Source organism: Cyclopterus lumpus, chromosome 17 (genome assembly GCF_009769545.1).
Source record: "Cyclopterus lumpus isolate fCycLum1 chromosome 17, fCycLum1.pri, whole genome shotgun sequence".
In the NCBI taxonomy this organism is placed as follows: domain Eukaryota; kingdom Metazoa; phylum Chordata; class Actinopteri; order Perciformes; family Cyclopteridae; genus Cyclopterus; species Cyclopterus lumpus.
Window position 1 is genome coordinate 4,449,669 of NC_046982.1, and position 27,569 is coordinate 4,477,237.

General features: G+C 41.8%; 1 protein-coding gene across 2 annotated transcripts; it reads left to right on the forward strand.

Moving 5' to 3' along the window:
* The first annotated feature begins 8,333 nt into the window (after positions 1-8,333).
* Positions 8,334-27,295, forward strand: LOC117746808 (catenin delta-2-like). Of its 2 annotated transcripts, XM_034556119.1 has the most exons (11): positions 8,334-8,455; positions 11,293-11,410; positions 12,540-12,722; positions 16,201-16,374; positions 17,352-17,502; positions 19,314-19,398; positions 19,504-19,630; positions 22,145-22,273; positions 23,932-24,008; positions 25,909-26,038; positions 26,416-27,295. In XM_034556119.1, the coding sequence occupies exons 2-6, from the start codon at positions 11,330-11,332 to the stop codon at positions 19,331-19,333; spliced, it is 609 nt and encodes a 202-aa protein (XP_034412010.1). In that variant the 5' UTR covers positions 8,334-8,455; positions 11,293-11,329; the 3' UTR covers positions 19,334-19,398; positions 19,504-19,630; positions 22,145-22,273; positions 23,932-24,008; positions 25,909-26,038; positions 26,416-27,295. The 2 variants fall into 2 exon arrangements, with proteins under 2 accessions (XP_034412010.1, XP_034412011.1); XM_034556120.1 differs by lacking the exons at positions 8,334-8,455; positions 11,293-11,410; positions 12,540-12,722; positions 16,201-16,374 and having other exon boundaries at positions 17,410-17,502; positions 19,305-19,398; positions 26,416-27,267.
* The last annotated feature ends 274 nt before the right edge of the window (positions 27,296-27,569 follow it).

Genomic DNA, 27,569 nt, shown 5'->3' on the forward strand with positions numbered 1-27,569 from the left:
TGGGGATTAATTCTTTTTTGTTGATATTTTCTTTCTATGTGAGGAAGGCTACATTGTAATACAGACCCTGGTTCTCCCCTGCGCACTGCTGTCTAGAAGTCCTAGAGGTCATCTTCTGACGCTTGGAAAAATAACACAACTACACAGAAAAATTGCAGTTTTGTCGTCACGACTAAGAGCCAATGAGCTCTTCGATTCGGCGACAGCCAGGAGTTTCCCATCATGCCCTGGGCTTTGCGGTCGGTGATGGGGACCAACCGCAGTGTTGGCTCTCAGCAAACCGCCTCAGTCTGAAAGGAGCCTGGGCCTCCACCTTAAGTGCCACCTGCCCCCCTGCCCAGATAAGAGCAAGCAAGCAAATCACACAGTACTGAACAGACCACTGCGGCACGATCTGGAAAGTTACTGCTGCTGACATGTGAATCTCTCTGGGCACCCATCCATAACAATCAGCACACCAGATATTATAGACCCTCATGAACTGCAGATGGATTTCACCTCAATGAGCTGCTGAACAGCTGCTCTAGCACAACATCCCCCAGGGAGGATCCCACGGCAGCCTTCATTCACCACGATACGCAAATGAAACGTCAAAGACTTGAAACTTGCTCTACATCCAACCTTTCACAGTAAACACTGTGTTGCCTATTCTTTTTTCAGTCGGTTATTGTTGCGTGGTGTATTAAAGTCGTTGAGGCAAATGTGTGATGGCGAAACCAGTAGGCTTGAGACCAAAAACATATATATTTGGTAAAATTTGAAAAGAGAATCAAATAAGCTATTTCTTCATACTGCATTTGACTGCAAACTATTTATTGACACTTGATGAATACTAAATATTATGGTAGTATGGCTGTTGGAACGCAAAACATTCATTGGACCTTATGAAACCAGAAGTGACACGAGAGGGAGGAGCTAAGTAGTAAGACGTTTTAGTCACAATTATGTAACAATAACTTTCATGAACCAAAACACTGTGAAAGGGTTAAATTCTCAGACAAAAATGCTAAATTTTATTTTATTTGACAAAATGAACATCATGCTGTATTGAAGAACACTTGAAACTAGCGATTGAGAACATAAACTCATGTTTACAATGTTTACTGAGGGAGTCAATGAAGTGAGAGGTAGAGTCTTTTTTACAACCAGAGGAGTCGCCCCCTGCTGGTCAGTAGAAAGTTTGAGGCACTTCACTTCAGACCCAGAGGTTGACGCCTGATATTACTCTCAACATTGCATTATTCCCTCAAGTAACTAAGGTTACAGTTTAACTCTGAAAGTCTCATCCCTGTGCATACAACCACAAGTCTAAGATTAGTTGTTATGACAGACACATGTATATTTATAAAAGTAAATAAACAATCAAAAAAGCATTACCATGCACTTGTAAATGAGAGAATTGTGCATCAAGAAATATTAACAAATCCGAAATATTGTGACACTGGGCTCAAGTATTACAGCCCGCTCTCGTTTAAGCAGTGGTTTGAACACAAAAGTCATTTCAAAGTAATTTATAACATCATACAGGAATTGGACACAAAGTGTATGAAAATGACCCTTTTCATTGAATGCTAATGAGATAATATCTTCACGGTTAGAGTATTGACCTCTAACAATGGTCGTGACTGCCCGCAGATCGAGACGGAGCTCTATGACACTCTTGCGGGACCCAAAATGACAAGGTATGCAGCGCCTTTTTAACAAAAGTCTGCATAGGTAGAAATAGGAAACTTAGGCGAGAGTGTCGGCGATCCTCTTTGTCTCCGGAAGCTGGATCTGTTTTTAACGAGGGTCCGTCAAAAAACTAAAACTGGTAAACAGCATGGTGAAAGTTATTAAGTGTTAAAACAAGTAAATGTTACAGCATAGCACAATTGCTTAGTATATATATATGTGTTTTGTCTGCAAGCAGTACGGATATTTTCGTCCTCGTGTTATAGTGTTCGAGTGGTACGGATAAATTCGACCTTGTGCTATGTATATGTTTTGTCTGCGAGTGGTACGGATAATTCCGTCCTTGTGTTATAGTGTTCGAGTGGTACGAATAAATTCGACCTTGTGCTATATATATGTTTTTTCGGCGAGTGGTACGGATAAATTCGACCTTGTGCTATAGATACAGTGGTATGAAAAAGTGTGGGCACCCCTGATCATTTTCAAGATTTTCCTTTATGTATCATTGGTTGTTCGGAACAGCAATTTCAATTAAATATATCATATAGCAGACAAACACAGTGATATTTAAGAAGTGAAATTCAGTTTATAGGATTTACAGAAAGTGTGCAATAATTACTTAAACAAAAGTAGGCAGGTGCATAAATTTGGGCACCCTTGTTGTTTTATTGATTTGAATACCTTTAGCACTAATTATTGGAACACCAAATTTGTTTGGTAAGCTCATTGACCCATGACCTACATACACAGGTGAAGCCAATCATGAGAGGGTATTTAAGGTGGCCAGTTGCAAGTTGTTCTCCTCTTTGCATCTTCTCTGAAGACTGGCAACATGGGAGCCTCAAAACAACTGTCAAATGACCTGAAAACAAAGATTGTTCAACATCATGGTTTAGGGGAAGGATACAAAAAGCTAGCTCAGCGATTTCAGCTGTCAGTTTCCACTGTGAGGAACATAGTGAGGAAATGGAAGACCACAGGCACAGTTCTAGTTAAGGTCTGTAGTGGCAGGCCAAGAACAATCTCAGGTAAGCAGAGGCGAAGGATGGTGAGAACAGTCAAACTCAACCCACAGACCAGCTCCAAAGACCTACAACATGATCTTGCTGCAGATGGTGTCACTGTGCATCGTTCAACTATTCAGTGCACTTTTCACAAGGAGATGCTGTATGGGAGAGTAATGCGGCAGAAGCCTTTTCTGCGCCCATGCCACAAAAAGAGTCGCTTGAGGTATGCTAAAGCACATTTGGACAAGCCAGCTTCATTTTGGAATAAGGTGCTGTGGACTGATGAAACTAAAATTGAGTTATTTGGACATAACAAGGGGCGGTATGCATGGCCGAAGAAGAACACAGCATTCCAAGACAAACACTTGCTACCCACAGTTAAATGTGGTGGTGGTTCCATCATGCTGTGGGGCTGTGTGGCCAGTGCAGGTACTGGCAATCTTGTTAAAGTTGAAGGTCGCATGGATCCCAGTCAGTATCAGCAGATTCTTGTGAACAATGTTCAAGAATCAGTGGCAAAGTTGAAGTTGCGCCGGGGCTGGATACTTCAACAAGACATCGACCCTAAACACCGCTCAAATTCTACCAAAGCATTCCTGCAGAGGAACAAGTACAACGTTCTGGAATGGACATCTCAGTCCCCAGACCTGAATATCATTGAAGGTCTGTTTTAAAGCGGGCTGTCCATGCTCGAAAACCATCCAACTGGACTGAACTGGAGATGTTTTGTAAAGAAGAATGATCAAAAATACCTTCAACCAGAATCCAGACCCTCATTGGAAGCTATAGGAAGCGTTTAGAGGCTGTTATTTCTGCAAAAGGAGGATCTACTAAATATTGATGTAATTTTTCTGTTGGGGTGCCCAAATTGATGCACCTGCCTACTTTTGTTTAAGTAATTATTGCACACTTTCTGTAAATCCTATAAACTTAATTTCACTTCTTAAATATCACTGTGTTTGTCTGCTATATGATATATTTAATTGAAATTGCTGTTCCGAACAACCAATGATACATAAAGGAAAATCTTGAAAATGATCAGGGGTACCTAAACTTTTTCATACCACTGTATATGTTTTGTCTGCGAGTGGTACGGATAATTCCGTCCTTGTGTTATAGTGTTCGAGTGGTACGAATAAATTCGACCTTGTGCTATATATATGTTTTGTCTGCGAGTGGTACGGATAATTCCGTCCTTGTGTTATAGTGTTCGAGTGGTACGAATAAATTCGACCTTGTGCTATGTATATGTTTTGTCTGCGAGTGGTACGGATAATTCCGTCCCCGTGTTATAGTGTTCGAGTGGTACGGTTTTGCCGGACGAACACCCTGGATTTCTAATATAACTGACTGTCACGAGGTTTCCAGACACTCAGTGACTTCAGTACCAGATCTATACGTTCCCGATGGATTTCAACCTGGATTTCTAATATAACTGACCGTCACGAGGTTTCCAGACACTCAGTGACTTCAGTACCAGATCTATACCTTCCCCACGGATTTCAACCTGGATTTCTAATCTAATTTCAATTCAATTCAGTTTATTTTGTATAGCCCAATATCACAAATTACAAATTATCCTCAGAGGGCTTTACAATCTGTACACATACGACATCCCTGTCCCAGGACCTCACATCGAATCAGGAAAAACTCCCCAAAAATAACCTTTGACAGGGAAAAAAGGGAAGAAACCTTCAGGAGAGCAACAGAGGAGGATCCCTCTCCCCGGATGGACAAAAGCAATAGATGTCATGTGTACAGAATGAACAGCATTTACAAAGTTACATAAACACATTACATTAATATGACAATGTATGAATGGAACTCCAATCCATGAAACAAAAGGATGTAGAGAGGAGGGGGCGGGGCATCAGCAGGGCCAACGCGGGAGGCCGGCTCACCAGGCATCAGACACCTCCAGGTCCAATGGACCCTATGAGACGTGAAGTCACAACGACTCCGGGGAGGAAGCAGAGTTAATAAGGTGCAATGGAGAGATGTAAATTCATCCATAAGGAGAGAGAGAAGATGAGATAGGTGCTCAGTGTATCCTAAAACATCCCCCAGCAGCCTATAAGCCTATAGCAGCATATCAAGGGGCTGGACCAGGGCAAACCTGATTCAGCCCTAACTATAAGCACTATCAAACAGGAAAGTCTTAAGTCTATTCTTGAATGAGGTGACTGTGTCTGCCTCCCGGACTGAAAGTGGAAGCTGGTTCCATAAAAGAGGAGCTTGATAACTGAAGGCTCTTGCTCCCATCCTACTTTTTAGGACTCTAGGAACCACAAGTAGCCCCGCATTTAGTGAGCGCAGCTCTCTAGTGGGGCCATATGGTACTACAAGCTCCTTAAGATATGATGGTGCATCACCAATCAAGGCTTTGTAGGTGAGGAGAAGAAATCTAAATCTAATCCAACTGGCCGTCACGAGGTTTCCAGACACTCAGTGACTTCAGTACCAGATCTATACGTTCCCCACGGATTTCAACCTGGATTTCTAATATAACTGACCGTCACGAGGTTTCCAAAAACTCAGTGACTTCAGTACCAGATCTATACGTTCCCCACGGATTTCAACCTGGATTTCTAATATAACTGACCGTCACGAGGTTTCCAGAAACTCAGTGACTTCAGTACCAGATCTATACGTTCCCCACGGATTTCAACCTGGATTTCTAATATAACTGACCGTCACGAGGTTTCCAGAAACTCAGTGACTTCAGTACCAGATCTATACGTTCCCCACGGATTTCAACCTGGATTTCTAATATAACTGACCGTCACGAGGTTTCCAGAAACTCAGTGACTTCAGTACCAGATCTATACGTTCCCCACGGATTTCAACCTGGATTTCTAATATAACTGACCGTCACGAGGTTTCCAGAAACTCAGTGACTTCAGTACCAGATCTATACGTTCACGATGGATTTCAACCTGGATTTCTAATATAACTGACCGTCACGAGGTTTCCAGAAACTCAGTGACTTCAGTACCAGATCTATACGTTCACAATGGATTTCAACCTGGATTTCTAATATAACTGACCGTCACAAGGTTTCCAGAAACTCAGTGACTTCAGTACCAGATCTATACGTTCCCCACGGATTTCAACCTGGATTTCTAATATAACTGACCGTCACGAGGTTTCCAGAAACTCAGTGACTTCAGTACCAGATCTATACGTTCCCCACGGATTTCAACCTGGATTTCTAATATAACTGACCGTCACGAGGTTTCCAGAAACTCAGTGACTTCAGTACCAGATCTATACGTTCACAATGGATTTCAACCTGGATTTCTAATATAACTGACCGTCACAAGGTTTCCAAAAACTCTGTGACTTCAGTACCAGATCTATACGTTCCCGACAGATTTCAATCTGGATTTCTGTCTCCAGCTGCGTGCAGAGAACGTTCTGCCAGAGAACGTTCTGCCTGTGTGGTTATGACACTGCAATGGCCAACTTAAGACCGTAGAGGTGGGAATGAACAGACAAATGGCCTGAGGGGGTGGATTATCGGAGACTCCTCAGAATTGATGTTGATTGGGAAGCGAGTTTGCCTTGACACAGGCCTGGATTTGTCCTCCATGGGGCGCTCAGGTTTTTTGGAAATAGGGGGCAAATGGGTGCGCTTGCTTCCCAACTCCAACCTCAGTGTTCTCAGGGCACAGGTCAGCTCCTTGTTTTCTTCTCTCAAGTGAAGGTATTCTTCCTGGTAGGCCACAAGCTGTCCCTGTGCTCCCTTCAACTGTTTGCTCAGGAGTCTTTTGTCCCACTGACACTCCTGGAACTTCTCTATGGCATCATCCGGTCGCCGTGCCAACATGAGCCTCAACTCTGCGATCTGGTCGTTCCTTTTCTTCAGAAGTGAATCTTGATTTTTCTGAAAGAATTGCAGATTGGCCCTCTTAAAGTTCATAGCTGGGCGTAAGATGAGTCTGGTTCGCAGCACTTTTGAGGGTCTGATGTTTATCTCAGCCTTTAGTCTCATGTTCTCCAGCTGGAGAAACCTCACTTCATCTCCAGAGTCCTGAATTGACTTTTGTAACGAGACCGTTACGGCGTCCTGAAGGTTGAGCCGCATTTGCTGGTTGTCTACCATTACTTTGCATTTCAGCACCTCTTTCTCCAACTTTCCCTTCTCAGCAATGACCTCATTCAGTTTAATGTTCGCCAGCAACAAGTCCTCTGATTTGTTCAAGTCCTCATACATTTTCTTTGTTTCTGCTAGCTGCAACATTTGACTATTCAGCTTTTTTTTCATAGACTTTGAATTCCGGTCAGCCTTGGCCAGCATCTCGTTCTTGGCATCAGTCTGGCGATTGAGGATTTCAACTTCCTCCTGCAGTTTCGTAGTTGTTGTGGTGTTTTGTTTGAGTTCCTCCTGAACCTCAGACAGGTTTCGGAGGAGGAGCTTTTTCTCAGTCTTGAAGCCCTCAGTCTCAATCATTAATTGTCGCTGTTTGCTCTCTGACACACACAACGTATTCTTGAGATGCTGGATCGTCTCATCCTTGTTCAAAATGTGCTTGTTGAGCTCTCTATCCTTAGTTTGGAGTTTGATTTTGAGATTTGTTAAGCTGTTCAGTTCCTCCTCCATCTTAACAATGAGATGACGCTGCTTCTCTGCCTCTGTTTTCTGATTTTCTGAGTGGCTCAACAGGTTTACCTCTCTTTCAATCATTTTGGCCTCCACGTCTTTCTGATCCTCATATAAAGTTGAATACTTTGCAAGTTTGGCTTTCAACTCCTTATGCACGTTTTTATATTTTTGTATTTTGGACCTGTAAGCCACCTCTTGTTGTTTTAGAGTATCTATGTTAGTGATTTGAATCTCACATGTAGCTTTTAAATCCTCATTTTGGATTTCCATGATAGGCACTTTTGCAATTTGTGTTTTGTACATATTGCATTGGACTTCCATATCTTTCAATTCTTTTAACAAATCTGTATGTTTTTTCTCCATACATTTAAATGTATCTCTTTGTACTCCCATTTTCATTTCTGCAGCAGATTTATATCCTTCACATTGTTGGATCTGATAGTTCAATTGAACCATTTTTGCATTTAATTTTTCATTCTCCGATTTTGTTTTGCTTAACTTTTTTAAGTCTGCATTCATTTTCTTCATGAGCAATCTTTCCTCAATCAATGTTTGTTTGGACTCCGCTAATTGCTTATACACAGTCTTATATTTCAGCTCTAATTCCTTGAGAGCACGCTGTTCTTTTTCCTCCTTAAGTTCAATTTTGACTTTGTGCAATTCATTTCTTATGTGCACTAATTGACGGTCCTGGAGAGCTGTCTTTTTTCGTTCTTTTTCAAGCTCAACCTGGTAGTTGTTTGGAACCCGCTGGTTTAACTGTCTCTTGAGAGACCTGTTCTCCTCCATCAACCTTTGCTCCTGTGTTTTTGCCCTATTCAGTTTAGAATCATCCAAACTTAAAATGTGACCATTTGAGGCTGCGTTGGAACTCATGATAGTTCTACAGTTAGGTCTGTTTAAAAAGAAATTAGAAATATATTGTTCTAATATATACTTGTAATAAATGCAATGAATGGACTTTCTCTATGTGTCAAATTCTGTGAAGAAAAAAATACAAACAACTGTGTTACTGTTGCTCTATCTATAGACATGATGATGATGACGTAGTTCAGATCGTGACCTCATAGAGCCACAGCGCAATCAAAGGCACTCAGGGCCACGCCCTGAATTGTTTGTGGACCAGACTGGGCCTCCGCCACTGCGAAGTACGCCTCCATAATTCGAGGTAAACTTTATAATTATGTCAGTGTTTTAGGAACTTCAGTTTCTTATTGTATGCTAATATTACCGCCAACGCGCATATAAGTCTAACAGCCGTGTGCGTCATCGTAGCTAACGTTAACGGTTAGCTGAAGTTCTGGTTTGTAATGTTACATTCCACACTTTGTGTAACCGCTAATGGTGAAAAATATGCTACCGTGTTTTAAAAAGGGTCCTGCGGATGGACGTTACGTTATCTCGTGAGTGGTATCGACGGCGAGATGCATCCGTGTAATGAACGCTAGCTCGCTAACTATTAGCAATGTGGTATCATGTTTGGCACAAGTCATTCAACACAACTACGGGAAGCCCAAAGCGACATTAAACGCCTCTATTTTCACACTCGATTTAGGTTTCAAACGGCGTATTTTCCTAATAAACCGGGCTATGAAATACAGAAGGAGGGCCTCATCACCATACGGTAATCATTACTATACGGTAATGAGCCCCTCTTTCTGTATTTCATAGCCCGGTAAGCCCAACGTTTCTGTCCCCTTTTGGTCAAAAGTATAGCCAGATCAAAGCAGTGCAAGTGTCTGCCATTTCTTTGTGAATTGCACAGTATTCAGGGAATTAAATAGTTACTATAACGCTAATACCCTCTATACGTACATTGTCTTTTAAAATGAGCTCTTTTTATCATCGTGGTGTAAATACAACTATTGGGTTTTGTCGTACAGGAGGTGGACACTGATCATTTTACAGAATATGATCGCCTTACCTTGTCTTTTTAAAATAACCTATATTAATCTTTATGATTGTGAAGATGTAAGTGTACACTCTCATTAAGGAGTTGTATGATAGTCTGGTGATTACATCATTGACTGTGATGATCTCGAGGCCAAAGACCGATCTTTACAATTATAACTTTTGCTCCAGAAATGTTATTGTTAATAAGCTATTCCTATTAATCGTAATAGCTTAATTATTCATCAAGGTGAAGCTGTGTAGTGTAATTGTAGGTACACTTTATTTTACAATAATACAATATCTGTTTATGGAAATCTCACAGATTAATAGTTCTCAATCATCGCAATGAATGAACGCAGTTATATAGCCTGAATGCCCACCTCTTGCACTGAAAGAACCCAATAGTTTTATTTAGACTACAATGATTAAAAAACAGGTACAAGTTAATGAAGGCTGGCAAGGGGATTATATTATCAGGCATTATAGCTGATTATTTATTATTTAATTCTTTGAATACTGTGTAATTCACAACGTACAGACACTTGCACTTCCTGAGAAAAATGTAAACACAACTGAATTGTAACAAAATAACTCAACTCAGAATTCTATGAACAGGCTATTCTGAAACACATACTCTTGTCATCCTAACTTGTATTATGCACCACACATCATCTGCAAAACAGATCCGTTTCTAGTGGTTTGAAAGCGGATGAAGTCCAGAGCCCAGAGAAGTGAGGGGGGCGTGCAGCACCTCTCTGCACCACGTCGCCTGGAAACATGCCCCAGGCTCAGCAGCAGGCACTTGATAGGCCGGCCAAAGTCAATCAGTTTGTCTTTAAGGGGGATAGAGCTGTGGTCAGCTGATGAACCAAAGGACGCAGCAGCTGTTTTGAAGCAGCTTTTTAAGAGACACTTACACCACACACCTGTGGCTTTATGGGCCCTCAGGGTGTGGGGCCCTGGTGGTTTGTAAACATCAGTTGTGTGACTGGGCCTTACCGAAAAGGCCCCGTCTGCGCCGATTGTCTCGTGTGAAGGAATATGGGGCACCTATTTCTCAGGCCGTGGTCGGTATGTTACAATGTTCATTCATTGTCATTGGACAACAGAGTTGCACAACAAAATGCAGTTTGTAGTTACACACACCTGCAATTAAAAACTATGCTATTTGTGGAGTCTGGAGGACCAATTTAAGGGTCTCTCTCCATCAAACACATCTTGCAGACAGAATAATGACGACTTTGCCCTGAAACATTCCAGAGTACACATCAGCTGTGTACGTGTATTTGTTTTTTATTGCATCATCTTATTATTTCTGCAGACATATATTTGAAACAGGAGAACAAATAGTTCCCGTACCATGCGTGGCCCATTAATCTCAACTGCAATGTGTCTACTCACCTGCTCTCTGTGAAGATCCAGTAAACATATCAAGTGCTTAGTCGAGCTTCTAATGCTGTGTGTGTTGTATAAGAAATAAAATACCCAGAAATGAATCCAACCAAAACACAAAGTGCATTTATGTTGATGTTTTATCTGTTTCTGTCTTTTGCCATGTCCACAAAAAGCTGAAAACCACACACACACACACGCACACACACGGCTTAATGCGGCTACCTATTTCCACATTCGGACAAACGTGGAGCAACATTAATTTGCAGTCACGATTCTCACTGTGAAAATACGCAATAAAAGCATCAAAGAAGCCCACACTAAAACACTAAGACATATTTATCATCACTGTTCTGTTGTTTATGAAGGCTTACGGACGTACTCACTCCATTTAAGAAGTATTCAGGCATTAACACAGGTTGCATAAGTAAATGCACCCCCCCCACCGGGTCTTGACAACCACATTGGTTTGAGACTAAAATGGTGACGTTTGTTATTAAAGGAAAACAAATGCGGCTAATGGCGTTTTGTGTGTGTGTGTGTGTGTGTGTGTGTGTGTGTGTGTGTGTGTGTGTGTGTGTGTGTGTGTGTGTGTGTGTGTGTGTGTGTGTGTGTGTGTGTGTGTGTGTGTGTGTGTGTGTGTGTGTGTGTGTGTGTGTGTGTGTGTGTGTGTGTGTGTGTGTGTGTGTGTGTGTGTGTGTGTGTGTGTGTGTGTGTCAGGAATGTGAGTTCTGCAGGCGAGGAGGCCCGGCGGAGGATGAGGGAGTGCGAGGGCCTGACAGACGCTCTGCTCTACGTCATCCAGACCGCTCTGGGGAGCAGTGAGATCGACAGCAAGGTGCCTCTCTTGCACACATTCTCTCATGGCCTCGAGCTCACGCACACACAAAGACATCTGAATACAAATATACTTGCACGGGAATAAAAAAGAAAAAGATCTCAATGACTGAAAAGTTGTGTGGATGTGGGTCTGCATGCTTTTATGTTTTTATCATAATTATTTATTTAGTTTTTATCACCGTCCAAATATTTTTAAAACTGTGTTTCATGATGATAACTGTGTCGAATATTTTTTATTGACATGCATATGCACGAGTTGTGTGCAAATGTGTTTTATCTTTGTCTGTGCAGACTATTTGCATACGCTGTATATGCACATTAATCTGTATTAAATGTTTGTCTGTGGTTTCTATGTTAATGTGCGAGGTTGGCAGGCCACAAACTACTCACTGTAAAATATGAATATGCATCTGCTGATAAATACACATCACTAAGACTTCAGTAATTATCATCAGTATTTATCAAAAGTATAAAAGCCCAAGCTGTCAGATTCTTCTTTACAGTAATATTACCCGACACAGATGGACACGGAAATGTAGACAGACGCATGTGCGTCTGCGTGCCCATATAGCGTATATTATACAGACATCACTGCACAGTATGTTCATAAATGTGTGTGTGTGTGTGTGTGAAAGAAGGACCCACCTAAAACAGTCACGGTCAGTTTAAGTGTGCACTATTTAGCTGTTGCCGTCGACAACAGTGCATTGCTTTGCACCTGTCTCGTTACTTCTGCCTGTCTCTCCAAACTTAGGGCGCACGAACTGCCACCGCTTTAGGTACTACGCCGAATAGAGATAACAGCCCCACTTCAAAACTCCTGAACATCCCATTAATGTATTTAAAGGATCTTGCTCCTCACGCGGAAATGTGAAGTTTTTAATTCATAGGAAAACCCTCACAAGATCAAAGTCTGCGACAACAATGGGATTAGTCTGTGTGCGTAATGTAGATACAGACGCATGTGTGTCTGCGTGTCCATATAGCAGCGTATATTATACAGACAGCACTGCACAGTATGTTCATAAATGTGTGTGTGTGCATGTCTACTCTCCAGTATGATTTTCAGTGTTTGATTGTTATCTGTCCTCCTTCATGTCTGTCTCTTTCTTTCTCTCTGCCACCAGACTGTAGAGAACTGCGTGTGCATCCTGAGGAACTTGTCGTACCGTCTGGCCGCAGAGACGTCTCACAGCCAGCAGGGGGGGTCGGAGGAGCTGGACGGTCTGTTGTGTGACACCGGCGGCAAGGACGCAGAGAGCTCCGGATGCTGGGGCAAGAAGAAGAAGAAAAAGAAGGGGCACGACCAGGTGGGGAAGCCGAAAGTTGGATGTATTTTTTTAAGATCTTCCCTTTTGTCCTGGTTCTTTACGTCCTCGATTCGGTCAAATCATTTTTGCTGGTGCTTCATGTGAGATCAAAATGGTCGGGCAGAGTTCATCACAGAGCACTGCACATCTGTGCAGTTAATAGTATGGTGGATAATGATAACAATGTGGTGGATTCATCGCTGCTCTCGGATGAATATCCAGACAGGCTGATGTTTGCTCATAGCTAAAACGGAGGCTCCTGTTGCTCCACCTAGCATCTGTCCTGTCTGTGTAATTACTATACCGTTTGTATATCCCTGCGTTGCCTTGGATTCTTAAAGAAGACCGTCTCGTGCTTCCACAAGCATGCCGCAGGTCCGTGCATATACTGAACGAGTCGTGGAAGAGCTTTGTCAACTATTGTGATTTAGTTTAGACTCATTTACTTTAGTTTTCTTCAAAAATTCAAGATAACACAGGGTGAGTAATTGATATGCAAATGTAATTTGAGGTTGAAGTAAATATTAAGGAAGGCCATAAGTATTTGTACTGAAAAACATTGTACATAAAAAATAAAAAAAACGGAGGATTTGCGAAAGACAGACTTGAAGGCTGAAAAAGCGTCAGGAACATCAGTTTAGTTCATATAAAATAACCGGTCCCAGTTCTCGGGATACAACTTCACCAAACTTAAACTTTATTACAATCATCATGTACACTCATGGATAATTGGCATAAAGACGGTTGTTCTGTTTTAAACTTGTATTCTCTCTCCTGACCAGCAGGGGGCGACTCCTCTGGTTGTATAGAAGTCTATATAAAATTACTCTACTTCTCTTTTGATTTATTCCCTCAGTAAACATTGTAAACATGAGTTTATGGTCTCAATCTCTAGTTTCGAGTAGTCTTCAATACAGCATTTTGTCTGTCGTACATTATGGTCCATTCAGAGTAAAAAATAGACCATAAAGCAGAGTAGGCTTTAGGGCGGGGCTACCCTCTCTGTGTCACTTCTGGTTGCAGAAAACCAAGATATAGATGGCAAGAATACCAAACTCGACTACATCTACTTCCTTTATACAGTCTGAGTAGTACGAATAGAATTGTAGAGCATTTAATGTGTATTTTCTAAGACACTATGCCTACCATTATATGTTTACATTTGTATTGCTTTGTTCAATATATCATTTTGTACTTCAGCAACATTTGCTCAGTTCACACCATCTCTCGTCTCAAATGAGTATTTATGAATTTGATATTCATGATGTTTTAGCCGGAATTGTTGTTTTTGTCACCTCGACCTGTGATTTCACCCACCTGGATTATTGAGGGCCACGTCACCCGAATACGGTGATTTACAGCTACGTGCAGAAGCTAGATGATGTGATTGGTCCGTCTTCTTAATTGAATGTTTTTGTTGTTCTACACAGCAGGATCACACGATTATGGCTCTACCTACATATTGACCCTCTACTGTATGCACTCACTACCTTTGCTCAGAATCAAAAGAAAACAGAGGCACTTTTAGTATTTCGCTCTGGATTTCCTGGGTGTGTCCATCTGCTGCCAACAGGAAGAGGTCCGTCCTCCGGTTAGTTAAAATAAAGCGAGTGCCCTATTAGTTGTAGAATTGGCAGACACCAAGCGGCTGCCGTGGAGTAGGCTCGAACCTCTTGTGATGGTAAGAAGCAATCAGCATCACATTCGGGTTGAGTGGAAGACGTCTTTTACAACTTCTAGTGAAGCTGTGAAATTGAAAACCCGACACATCCGGTGGATTTGTTCATTAGCCCTGCATGCTTTTTATTTATTTTTATTGATCTCCCCCTTTTTTTTACTTCTGGAAAAGGAAGAGAAAGGAGGTTTAAGAAAAAATGATGTTAGTGATGAGCCAGGCCTTTTAACTTATTTTTGCCAAGCGAACCCTCAAAGAATTTGTTGTGTATCCAGGCAGATCCAGCGAGATAAGGGATCTCAAAACTATCCCTGGGATCAGATTGTAAAGTGAGAAATCATAACCTCTCCAAAATGATAATAACCCCCCCCACCCCTTATCGTCCCTCTAGCTGTCTGTCTCCACTCCAGTGCAGCTGTAAGCGATTACCATGAAGTAGCGATTGGGGAGCTTGTTGGAGAGGGCAAAACTCTATCAACGGTGGGGTAATTAGAAGAGAGAATGAGGAGACAGGAGAGGAGGGAAGGATATATCAGTAGGGAGGAGATATAAAGGGAGAGGGAGAGTCAAGAAGGAAAGATGGAGGGGGGAGACAACAATTTATTTCTTATTTTTTTCAATGCAGTCTGTTGGCAGCGTTACAAAGCCTCATCAGATGTTGTGGGACATTACGTCATTGCAGATGGAAGGAGGACGATACTATTTTCTATACAAAATCACATTCAGATAAAGCATACAAGGACTCTTTAGTCGAGTTTTCAGAAGTTCTCAATAGACCTCAGACCGTCTTTACAATAAATGTGTCCTGGATCACAAGTAGACAGCTCTACACACAAGTTTAAGCGACCACTCAGACCCATTATTGTGATATGATGACTTGCCGAGGTGGGCGACTGTGGCTCAGTGGTAGAGCAGGATCGTCCTTCAATCAGAGGAGGATTGGTGGTTTGAACCCTGGCTTCGCTAGTCCATGTTGTGTCCTTGGGCAAGATACTTAACCCCAAACGATGTGTGAATGTTAGATAGTCCTGATGGGCAGGTGGCACCTTGCATGGTAGCCCCTCCCATCAGTGTATTAATGGATGAATCATGACAAGTAGTGTTAAAGTGCTTTGAGTGGTCGGAAGACTAGAAAAGCGTTGTACAAGTACAGGTCCATTTAACTGTACTTTATGTATAATAAGTTATGATAGATGAGCTGCTTATGTGTATGTTTTCACTCTTAACTCATTCTTTAGACATTCTTAGTCACTTTTGATACAATGGTTGCTTTTTTTTTTTATCCGACTGAAATGACAACTGGCGCAAGCAGATTTGATCAGCTCTCTGAATTTGCACAAAAAAAATATGCATAGGCATATAACAACAAGTCAACCATGTAGTACAGGGCAGCATCTAATGATTACTTATTGATTCCAAATACCTCTCTTCATCATGCACCTACTCATCAACACATGTCAGTCAAATGCCACCACTGCTAATCTGTGTGAATTATATTGCAATGTCACTTCCAAATCTTATCAAGACCCAGAGCTTTCACTACAAATACAGTATGTGTGTGTTTTCCAAAATGCATCAGCAACGCAATGTCAGATTTCAATTACAGAGCAGAGAGAAAAAACAAATGCACAAACAGATGAATGCCAGCGTATTTATACACAGTTAATGAATAGTAAATCCTCTCTCTCTCCTTCCCCTGTTCTTGCCCGAGGGGACCAGGCTGGCACCCTACCACTGTCAAACCTCGCCTCACGCAGAATTCAAAACGCTTTTCTATTTTAAATGACGTCTCATCTTCCGCAGTGGGACGGCGTCGGCCCATTTCCAGAATTGGCGGAACCCCCGAAGGGCATCCAGATGTTGTGGCACCCCACCATCGTCAAGCCCTACCTCACACTGCTGTCGGAGTGCTCCAACCCAGACACCCTGGAGGGAGCAGCTGGGGCTCTGCAGAACCTAGCTGCTGGCAGCTGGAAGGTAAGGATTATGCCTATATCACTGTTATACCAAAGGGCATCTGCTGTGTATTGAATGTGTTAGTGGGTGCCAAAGTGTTCTGAAAGAAAGAATTCTCAGCACACGGCAAAATAACAACCCCAGAGGTCCCCCATATTCAAAAGAAATCAGATTGTCTAGAAGTCTATGAGAAAATGACTCTACTTCTCACTTGATTTATTCCCTTAGTAAATTGTAAACATGAGTTTATGGTCTCAATCTCTAGTTTTGAGTCTTCTTTAATACATCACGATGTTCATTTAGTAAATGATGGTCCATTGAGAGCCAAATAGACCATAAAGCAGGGTATGCTTTCGGGTGTGGCTACCTTCAACTCGTGAAAAGCAAATTGTAGCATTTTGGTCGCCTAAAAATGTCTTATCCAGTGTTCGGTTGTACTTAGCTCCACCCTCTTGCGTCACTTCTGGTGGCGACAGACAAAATGCTGAACTCAAGGCTTCAAAACTGTAGTCTATAAACCAATGGGACGCCACAATTACTACGTCCATTTCTAACATACAGTACACGTGTTGGATTACACTTTTATGCAATGGCATCCAAAAGACTCTAATAATACATTTTAATAATAATAATGATCTTTTTTAAGATGATGCTATAAGTAAGTAGTGTTATTTTCTAACCTCATTGATTGTTAGCTGTCTGTCAGTTAACTTGACAGACAGCTCTTTGGTTTGTGCAGACAGACAGCATATGAACTGCATCAAGCTCTTGACCTCTCTTGAACTCTGCACTTGACAAGTGCCATTTCTTGTGAACTAGAAATGTCAGAGTACAAAGTGTTTGACAAAAAACATATCACACTCTGCATTTCCAGAGCTTTTGGTAACATCACATGGCCTACCTCAGCTTCCGCAGTATCAGAAGGTTACACGATAACAATGAAAGTATAAGTTATACGCAACAGTTAACGAACCCTCCTTCCCCCCTGTCCTGCCCAGTGGTCGGTGTATATCCGGGCCGCAGTGCGTAAGGAGAAGGGCCTTCCCATCCTGGTGGAGTTGCTGAGGATAGACAACGACCGAGTGGTTTGTGCCGTGGCCACCGCGCTGAGAAACATGGCTCTGGACATCAGGAACAAGGAGCTCATTGGTAAGGTGTTCATTCACAGACCTCACACAAAGGTGACACACTAAGTCAGGACAAAAAGTGACACGTGAACTCGGATCCCAATAATGGGTTAATGCATAAATCTCAAAGCAACTGTGTTCCAGAGTTTGACTTTAATTGGAGATAATGGCACTGAAAACAAGTGCAGCTATCTTGACCCACTGGCAGAATGCCTCAATTGTTTGAATAATGTTAAATAAAAGTTTGGCAGAGTCTGTTTACCCGCAGTATATTTTTGTCATTTTACTTTTATTTGACTGTTTGACAGAAGAGACAGGAAGAAGGAAACATGGGGTGGCAGCAAGAGAGGGGACATGCCACAATCAAAGGCTCTGTGTGCTGCCAATGCCTGAATTGTATTGAAACTGTATTGTCCCTTATCTATATACATGTCTCGATGTTGGAAATATCTTCTCTATCCAATATCTATCTTAACTTTAAAGACTGATTATGTTTGCCCAGAAGAATCAGTGCCATGGAACCTACATAATGCCAGAAATGAAGATACTAAACTCTCACCTCTAGGTATTTTTAAGTGAGCACATGCTGTATCTACCATCAAAAGGTGTTCTTTCAGCTTTCCTGTCCATATTAACCAATTATTTAACATTAAACAAAACAACAACAAAAATATTTATAAATAATGTTATTTTGATTATTTAAGGGCTATAATGTGTAGGGATTAAATGTTTCTCTGTTCTTCTAGATGTAATTTAAAGGTAGCGTAACCTAACACAATTGCATTAAATCCACTGGAGTGAAAAGCTACTGATATCTACTTAGCTAGTTAGCTTTAGCAGCAGTTTAGCTACGGTGTTTTCTCCATCATGGTTGGATTCAGCTACTGCTTCATTCATTTATGGGAAATAATGACCTTATGTACCAGTATACTTTTAATTTATAGACAGCTACAACTGCTATCAATAAGTAGAATTAGTTTTAGCTTTAGCTCAGGCTATTCCTAGCCATCTCAATGCTAGCTTTCACTCAACATAGACCAGCTCTCGCTGTCTCGTTGGTTGTTGGCTCTGTTTAAACTTTTCAACATTTCTTTCACAGAAATTCAAAATTTCTATGGCACACTGTTAATATATTAAAACGGATGTCAAAAGAGTCCTTCAGGTCTCAACAGAATTTTGACCAAATATGTCTTTAGCATTTGTTACATTTGGTTCTTAGTTTTATCCAATTAATTTCAGTTATTACTCAAATAATATCTCATTAGAGTCGCTTTTGGAGTATTGAAGGTCTAAATCCAAAGATAAGCATGTCATTTCTTATTTTGCTTATTCTTTTAATATATTCTTGTTCTTCAAAGAATGTTTTAAAGATCCCTGCTTTGCATCACTGCAAGTGCATGATACGCAATCTCAGAATCCCCAACAATAAAAAATGTTCCATAATGACTCACAGAAATAAAGTTTAATTTGCTTAGCGTTGATAAGGCCACATGAGCCAATTAAACTTACAGCCATTATTCAGCTGAGTCAAACCCAGAGGACCCAGAATGAAATATTGGCCAATCAATCAATCATTACTCAATTTGGCCTCAGTACAATTGGAGTGCCATATCTGAGGAGATAAAAAGAGGCATTTTCATTTTGCGTCTATGGTTGTCCCTCTTCTTTGGAGACAGCAGTGAGACGGTGCTTTACTGGTGTAGTGTCTCGCCTTAATGTCTGTCTCCTTATTCTTCTGCATTGTGATGTCTTCATAGCTCCCATGAGCACAAAGCAGGACAGTCAAGCTTTATACTTGTTTTGTCTTTTTTTCCCTCTCTGCTGAATTCCCAGACATAGTCCCAAAGTCGTGAAAGCAGCATCTCAAGTCCTGAACAGCATGTGGCAATACAGAGACCTCCGCAGCCTCTACAAAAAGGTAAAGTCTGAATGCGCTCCAGACCGTTTGCATGGCGTGCAGGTGCATTATTTCTTACATCGTCTCATCTCTCCTCTCCTCTGGTCCTTCTCTTGTCTTCTCCAGGACGGCTACTCCCAATACCATTTCGTCGGCTCCTCCTCCACGATAGAGAGGGACAGACAGCGCCCTTATTCTTCCTCTCGCACTCCGTCCATCTCTCCCGTACGGACCTCACCCAACAATCGATCAGGTGAGTCCACACACCCAACTGTCCTATCTTCAATTCAATTTCAATTCAGTTTATTTTGTATAGCCCAATATCACAATTTACAAATTTGCCTCAGAGGGTTTTACAATCTGTACACATACGACATCCCTGTCCCAGGACCTCACATCGGATCAGGAAAAACTCCCCAAAAATAACCTTTGACAGGGAAAAAAGGGAAGAAACCTTCAGGAGAGCAACAGAGGAGGATCCCTCTCCCCGGATGGACAAAAGCAATAGATGTCATGTGTACAGAATGAACAGCATTTACAAAGTTACATAAACACATTACATGAGTATGACAATGTATGAATGGAACTCCAATCCATGAAACAGAAGGAGGTAGAGAGGAGGGGGGGCGGGGCATCAGCAGGGCCAACGCGGGAGGCCGGCTCACCAGGCATCAGACACCTCCAGGTCCAATGGACCCTATGAGACGTGAAGTCACAAAGACTCCGGGGAGGAAGCAGAGTTAATAAGGTGCAATGGAGAGATGTAAATTCATCCATAAGGAGAGAGAGAAGAGGAGATAGGTGCTCAGTGTATCCTAAAACATCCCCCAGCAGCCTATAAGCCTATAGCAGCATATCAAGGGGCTGGACCAGGGCAAACCTGATTCAGCCCTAACTATAAGCAAACAGGAAAGTCTTAACATTACATTACATGTCATTTAGCTGACGCTTTTATCCAAAGCGACTTACAATAAGTGCATTAAACCATGAGTCCAAACTCAGAACAACAAGAATCAAGCAAGTACAATTTCTTCAATAACGTTAAACTACAGAACACTATCTGTAAGTGCCATTAAAGTGCTACTAAAGTGCTAAACAACAAAGTGCTATCGGTAAGGGACATTTAAGTGCTACTACGGCTCTACCCTCCCTATTCAAGGTATACCCGTGCAGTCAAAACCAAATAAAACAGCTCGAACTAGTAGCTGTGTTAACCTTCACACTGAGACGGCCACCGGCAAATTACTGTGCTGTCAAGTAAAGTCCTTGCAGGGTCCCTCCCTTGCGGTAGTACCAAATTAGGGTTTCACTATTATTGGACTCATGACAACATCCTGTGAAAAAAACTGTGATCAGTGTTTTTCCCATGACACGGGTGCCACTTGTGTAAATATTGCTTGTGATGTCACTCAGGACATTTCAGGGCTGTTACGGAAAGAGCTACAAGCAGACCGTTGTTACGTTCTCTCAAAGGCTGCCATTAGATTGGATTCTCATTTTGGTGAAGTTGTATCCCGAAATCCTCCAAAAAACGACTGTCGTAAGTGCGTGGGAAGCTAAACACATAGATATAAATGAATTGCATTGTTTGTTATTAAGATAATAAATCATACACATGCAACTTGGTAAATCTTCAAAATTACCATAATCTACAAGTCAAGTGTAAATCTTTTTAATGCAGCATCGCCAGTGATTATATTTTTAGTATATAATGTATATAGTATAAAAACATAAAACTGAATTGAATAGATTGGTCCCAGTGTCACAGATACTCATTCCTGCTCTTTCAGTCAGTATCAGCTCGATATCTGATCCCTAATAACAATAGAGGAAGTTATATGTTGTGTCAATATAGAGGATATAGTCAGTTCTGCACTCAATATTTTACCAGACAAGTTGCTCTGTTTCCATCATATCTCATGATACTTTTAATTTAGTTTCTCAGTTCAATGTCGTGCAAGCAAACGGTCCATCAAGTCATTTTGTGATTTCCTTCTGTGGCAATCCTTCACACACTAAAGAAATATTTGGATAACTGGCTGTGGAGAGGTGCCGATATCACGATAGACCTGTGATATTATTATCACTCATATTATTATTATTACTCATACTGATGAGCGTATGGGTCAATGCTAAAAGTGTGAAACAGAAGCGAGACAAAGCCACAGATGCAGCCACACAAAGAGGCTGGCAGGCCAGCAGCCTCCATGTGAAGGGCCGTTGATGATTTGAATATGAGAGGAAACGCTACTGAACCATATGGCACTAAATCAATAGCCAGGTTTCCTCCAACACGGCTAACCAGATCTAACTCATTATCAATATTACAATTAAAATACCTTTTGGGTGAGTAATGCCAAGACAGAGATTAAAGGGCCAGTGGGAGTTTGAGATGGTGGCCTGCAGCCAGACAGAAAGAGGAAAGAGGAAATCAGATGCGGGGGCGATGACTCAATATATACATCTTTGAAATCACACCCTGGTCAAAAAGCCAGATTTGTGAAGAATACCCACAAGCAGCACCCGTTTCCGACTCATTTCAGGGTGACAATGAGAGTGCTGTGTCTCTGTTGAGGTCAAATACAAAACCTGTAATCCTTAGAAATGTGCACATCCATCTGACCTTTCTGAATGAAGGGACTCTCCGTGTGATGTGAGCGGCTGTCCCTCCTGTTGTAGTCTCCACCCCTCCGATTCCTAAGGAGTATTGATGATGTGTTTCTGATGGAGTGAAGGTCTAAGACGTCCTCCGTTTGTTTGTGTGCAGCGAGCGCCCCTGCTTCCCCCAGGGAGATGGTGGTGCTGAAGGAGAGGAAGGCAGACTACGAGTCGACTGGCAATGCCAGTTACCATGGCAACAAGGGTGAACACATATCCCGGAAAGACGCCATGATGGGTAGGAGTTCCACACTGCACGTCTGACACATTCTCCCATAAAGCTAATGTGTTTTCCAGCTCGGTGTGTAGCTTTGGAATACGTATCAACCACATGTTGATATAGGTCTTACAGTTTTAAAGGAACAGTTCAACATTTTGGAGAAGGCGTCTTTTTGTTTACATGTAGAGTGTTGGATGAGAACATCAGAGGCATTCTCATTCAGTATCGGTACAACAATATGAAGCTGGTGCTAGGAGATAGTTAGCTTAGCTTAGCATATAGACTAGAAACAGGGGGAAACGGCTAGCCTAGCTATGTACCAGCACCTCTAAAATTCACCAATTTATTCTGCATATCTGGTTGGTTTATTTAATACAAGGAGAAATCAAAGTGTTAAAATGACAAATTGTGTCTTTAGGGGATATTTTGTGTTGAACTATCACTTGTCCAGGCGCAGCATTTCTGCTAGTCAATGGCGGTTTTAAGGGGTAATTAGGCATAAATTAATTAATTTCTCCACAGCCACTCATTAACCTTTTATAAGAAAACGAAAATAGATAACTACAGTGGGGCAAAAAAGTATTTAGTCAGCCACCAATTGTGCAAGTTCTCCCACTTAAAAAGATGAGAGATGCCTGTATTTTTCATCATAGGTACACTTCAACTATGAGAGACAGAATGGGGGGAAAGAATCCAGGAAATCACATTGTAGGATTTTTAATTAATTAATTAGTAAATTCCTCGGGTAAAATAAGTATTTGGTCAACTACAAACAAGCAAGATTTCTGGCTCTCACAGACCTGTAACTTCTTCTTCAAGAGGCTCCTCTGTCCTCCACTTGTTACCTGTATTAATGGCACCTGTTTGAACTCGTTATCAGTATAAAGGACACCTATCCACAACCTCAAACAGTCACACTCCAAACTCCACTATGGCCAAGACCAAAGAGCTGTCAAAGGACACCAGAAACAAAATTGTAGACCTGCACCAGGCTGGGAAGACTGAATCTGCAATAGGTAAGCAGCTTGGTGTGAAGAAATCAACTGTGGGAGCAATTATTAGAAAATGGAAGACATACAAGATTACAGGCCTCTCTCATCTTTTTGAGTAGGAGAACTTGCTCAATTGGTGGTTGACTAAATACTTTTTTGCCCCACTGTATATGTATATTGGTATTTTTTAGGGGGTGGATTTAATTTTATCGGGACACGGGCGAGACTTACTATTCGCCCGTTTCCCGTCTTTGTGCTAAGCTAAGCTAATTACCATCCCACAGTGGCGTCATAATCAGCGTACAGACATGAGACAGGTATCAATCTTCTCCTCTCATTGTCAGCAAGAAAGCAAGGCAGCATGTTTCCCAAATTGTCAATCTATTCTATTCAAGATAAGTTTTGTGGGAACATACATGAACCTACATCACGTACTGTGAACAGTCTGCTATAAGGTTTCATTATTTCATTTCTGCAGACATTTTTTCACTCCGACAGCAGGGACACACTGAGCTCCAAGCTTTCCTTAATCATCCTCGCTCACCGTCATTTTGATTCCTTTTGCATCACGTCCAGCTGATAACGCTGACAGCCGACCCACCATCCTCTGCCTTCAGTCAAACCTGAATAAATGGTTTCAGAGCCGGCGTTCAGCTCATGTCCTCATCCTCTCTGTCTCTGCAGGTCAAATCTCCAGTGGGTCTTCCACGCTGCACAGAGGAGCATACGTGTCGCCCACTGATGACCTGAAGTACAACCAGGTACGACGAGTCACTTCTCAGTGTTTACAAAGTGGGACCTGTGTTGTAGCCTTTTTAAATGTGATCACAAAGCGCTGCTGGTGCACATATCTCAAAGTATTCACTGCTACTGCTAGCTGTCATTTAAATAAGCTTCAAATGCCTCTACGTGGGAGAAGGAACTGCTGTATAGAATCCCCATATTAAGTTACAGAAGGAGAGAAAATATTGCAGCAAAACTACTCCTCTTTTTATATGGGAATTTACACCAACACGGTTCATTCATTATAGGAATACAGGAATTAATTGCTGCCACGGTGTTAGCATTCAAATCTTCAATGTTGCCAGTAAAAGCCTTTCAGATTACCCAGAGATGATGGTTGTTTCTCTAAATATATGACAATGTACAAGAATCAATTTGTGTGTAGACACTAGTTTGCTAGCTAGCTAAAAACGCTTTTTAACAAACAAAATCATTACTGCTAATTGACCTTTGCTGCAGGTGGGAGACGGATGGCTTTTGATGAAGAATGTATCATTATTTCACCTACATATTCAAGTTACCAACATGTGCCGAGTTTGTTTTCATCATTCCATGGCGCTAATAAATAATACTTGTTAGATCCTTTATTGACAGATACATAGTGAAGAAAGTTCCCCACAAATCCCCTGAGCCTAAGCTGACCTGTTGAAACCGTAGCTGTTTGGTATTCCATCCCAGAAGTCTGAGAAAACCAGAAAATATTCATATCTGATGAACTTTATTTGACAAAGTTTCATATGAAACATGCATTTACATACATTGCAGGCGTCAAAAATAATACTTTTTCTTGCACTAGAGTGCTTCTATGCTCTTAAACCATGCTGCCTGTTAAGGGTCTTGGACACACACACGTGATTTCTAACTAAACTTGTTGCGTCGACTTTGGTTGGTTTTTGGTCTCTTTCTCTGAGTGTGCCGATTGTAGTGTGTCTTATGTACTGCAAGTAGATGTGCTATGCCCAGTGAGAAAAGAGCTAACGTGCTTTTGATTAGCCTTGAAAGCTAACGGTCACGTATGAAGGAAATATAGCGCTTGGGTCAAGTTTCGAGACTCAAATGTAGCATACCAGTTACGTTCAGTTAAGGAAGGTCCAAAGGGCTGAGTTTTGGGCCTGTGCTGAACTGTACTCTTTGTCTCTAAATGTTTAAATCTTCTGAAAGCTTGGTCAGTTTAGAATACTTTTGCATGGCCTCAAGTCATGATGCTTTAGACCAGTACGTTATGTTAGCAAGACTCAAAGTCAATAAAATTGTGTACGGTTATAAAACAGTACATATAATTGGTACTGTATGCTTAACAACAAGACAGGCTAGCTATCAGGCATGTTACTGATATTAATATGTTCACAAAATCTTGATTAGCGTAAACCTAGCATAAAGCTAATATTACGCTTGCAAGATTAGTTAATGACGTTGCCAAATAGTGAATTGAACTTGATGGTATGTGCAACAGGACTAGCTAGCTATCCAGCCATGTCACTGTCCCCAAATTATAATTGCATTTTTTGCAAACAAACGAGGTACCGGCAGTAACTTCCAACTCGCCAGATACAAACGCTTGGTTTGTTTACCCTTGAGCGTTAGTGTTGGCGTGTTGGCGTGTTGGCGTGTCAGGGACAGCGAGGCGGTGTCCGCTTATTACATAGTGCTTTTTCAAAATAGTTTCAAATGTTTTTTTGGTTTACATGGATGGGTTTAGCAAAACATTGTGTTTGTTTTTTTAAATAAGTATGAATCTTAAGAAGGTGAAATGTATCCTTAGTGCGTCTGTATCGAATACCGGGGCCCACTGACCAGGCGTTGGTATTTGACAAGTTGGGTTTGCACCTTGCTGTCATAATCGTACGTCTCTCTTAATCTTTGCTTTTCTTTTCACAGATCTCATCTCAAGGCCTGCCTTCAGAGCCCTACTCTCCTTTGCAAAACCCTCCCCCGCCCGAAAGCGTCAACTACGAGGACCAGGCCTTCTACGAGAACCAGGTTCACGCGGGAGTGCGCGCCCCGCATGGTGACCTCAACATGCACCTTCAGGGTCTCAAGTCCACCGGCAATTATGTAGACTTCTAAGGGAGACAAGGGTGGAGGATCAGCAGCACAAGGAGAGGATGGATGGTGAAGTGGGTAGTTTAAGAAGAGGTGTAGAGAAGATGAGAGGACAGGTCCCCCATCCTACTCTGTAGTTCCTGAGTAGCATCATAGATAGCAGGACGATGGTGGGGAAGGATGGAGAGCAGGAGAAAATATAAGATATTAAAACTCCTCTCAGACATCTGAGGGAGGAGGGAGAGGGGACAAAGGAGCAACAGAAGCGAACGGAGGAGTGGCCATGCATGTGCATGCACACCACCACCAAAACTGACAGACACGTTTTCTCTCTGTGTTTAGTTTGTGATCAACTACTGCGAGAAAGTTCAGCAGAACAGAAAGACCTCCTGCGCCCGAAGGCCTCCGGATACAGAACGTAAGAGGGACGGACACAACGAAAAAGAACGTGGAGGGGAACGATGGAAGTGTGTATGGAGGTGAAGAAGGACAACGAAAAGAGAACAATTAATCGCTGGACTCAAAGAGTGGAAAAGCTTTTTTGGGGGTTTGCGAAATGGAACATGTAAGAGCACCCGGGAGAAAACCTGTAAATATGTGGTATAGCAACATGGCTTTTAGTAATGTGAAGCACAAGAAGCAGAGCTGTAGGACATGTAGGACGTCTGTCACACAAACCTTTGTTTCTCTCTGTGGCTCCAGTGTGATGTATCCTCCTCTGGGCGAAGAGCGCCTCTGGACTGGTCATTTGTAACTTATTGTAAACTTGTCATTTATTTTCTTTTTCTTTTGTTGTGTTTCTACTTTTTTTATTCTCGATTCTGGTTGTATAGTACTTGATGTACACTACATTTAACGAGATGCATTGTGTACTGTACATTGCACTACTTTCTGTGTCATGTCGGGCCTCTTTTGCCATTGGTTCAACCTCACGTCCTCACTAACTATCCCCCACCGTAAACACACACACACACGATTCCTGCACTTTTTCAGAACTCATGTTAAAAGGTCCCGACTTCGTATATCGATAACAAATGATTGATCATCGGCCACGTGACGGAGAACAACCACAACTTAGATTCTTGAATTTCATGGATTCTTGCATGGAAAAAAACATTTCTGATTAATTGGTTTCATTATGCTACATAGCAGAACAATTTCACCCATGAATGCATGATAATTTGTTGTCAGTAAATCTGAAACTAAATGGGGATTAATTCTTTTTTGTTGATATTTTCTTTCTATGTGAGGAAGGCTACATTGTAATACAGACCCTGGTTCTCCCCTGCGCACTGCTGTCTAGAAGTCCTAGAGGTCGTCTTCTGATGCTTGGAAAAATAACACAACTACACAGAAAAATTGCAGTTTTGTCGTCACGACTAAGAGCCAATGAGCTCTTCGATTAGGCGACAGCCAGGAGTTTCCCATCATGCCCTGGGCTTTGCGGTCGGTGATGGGGACCAACCGCAGTGTTGGCTCTCAGCAAACCGCCTCAG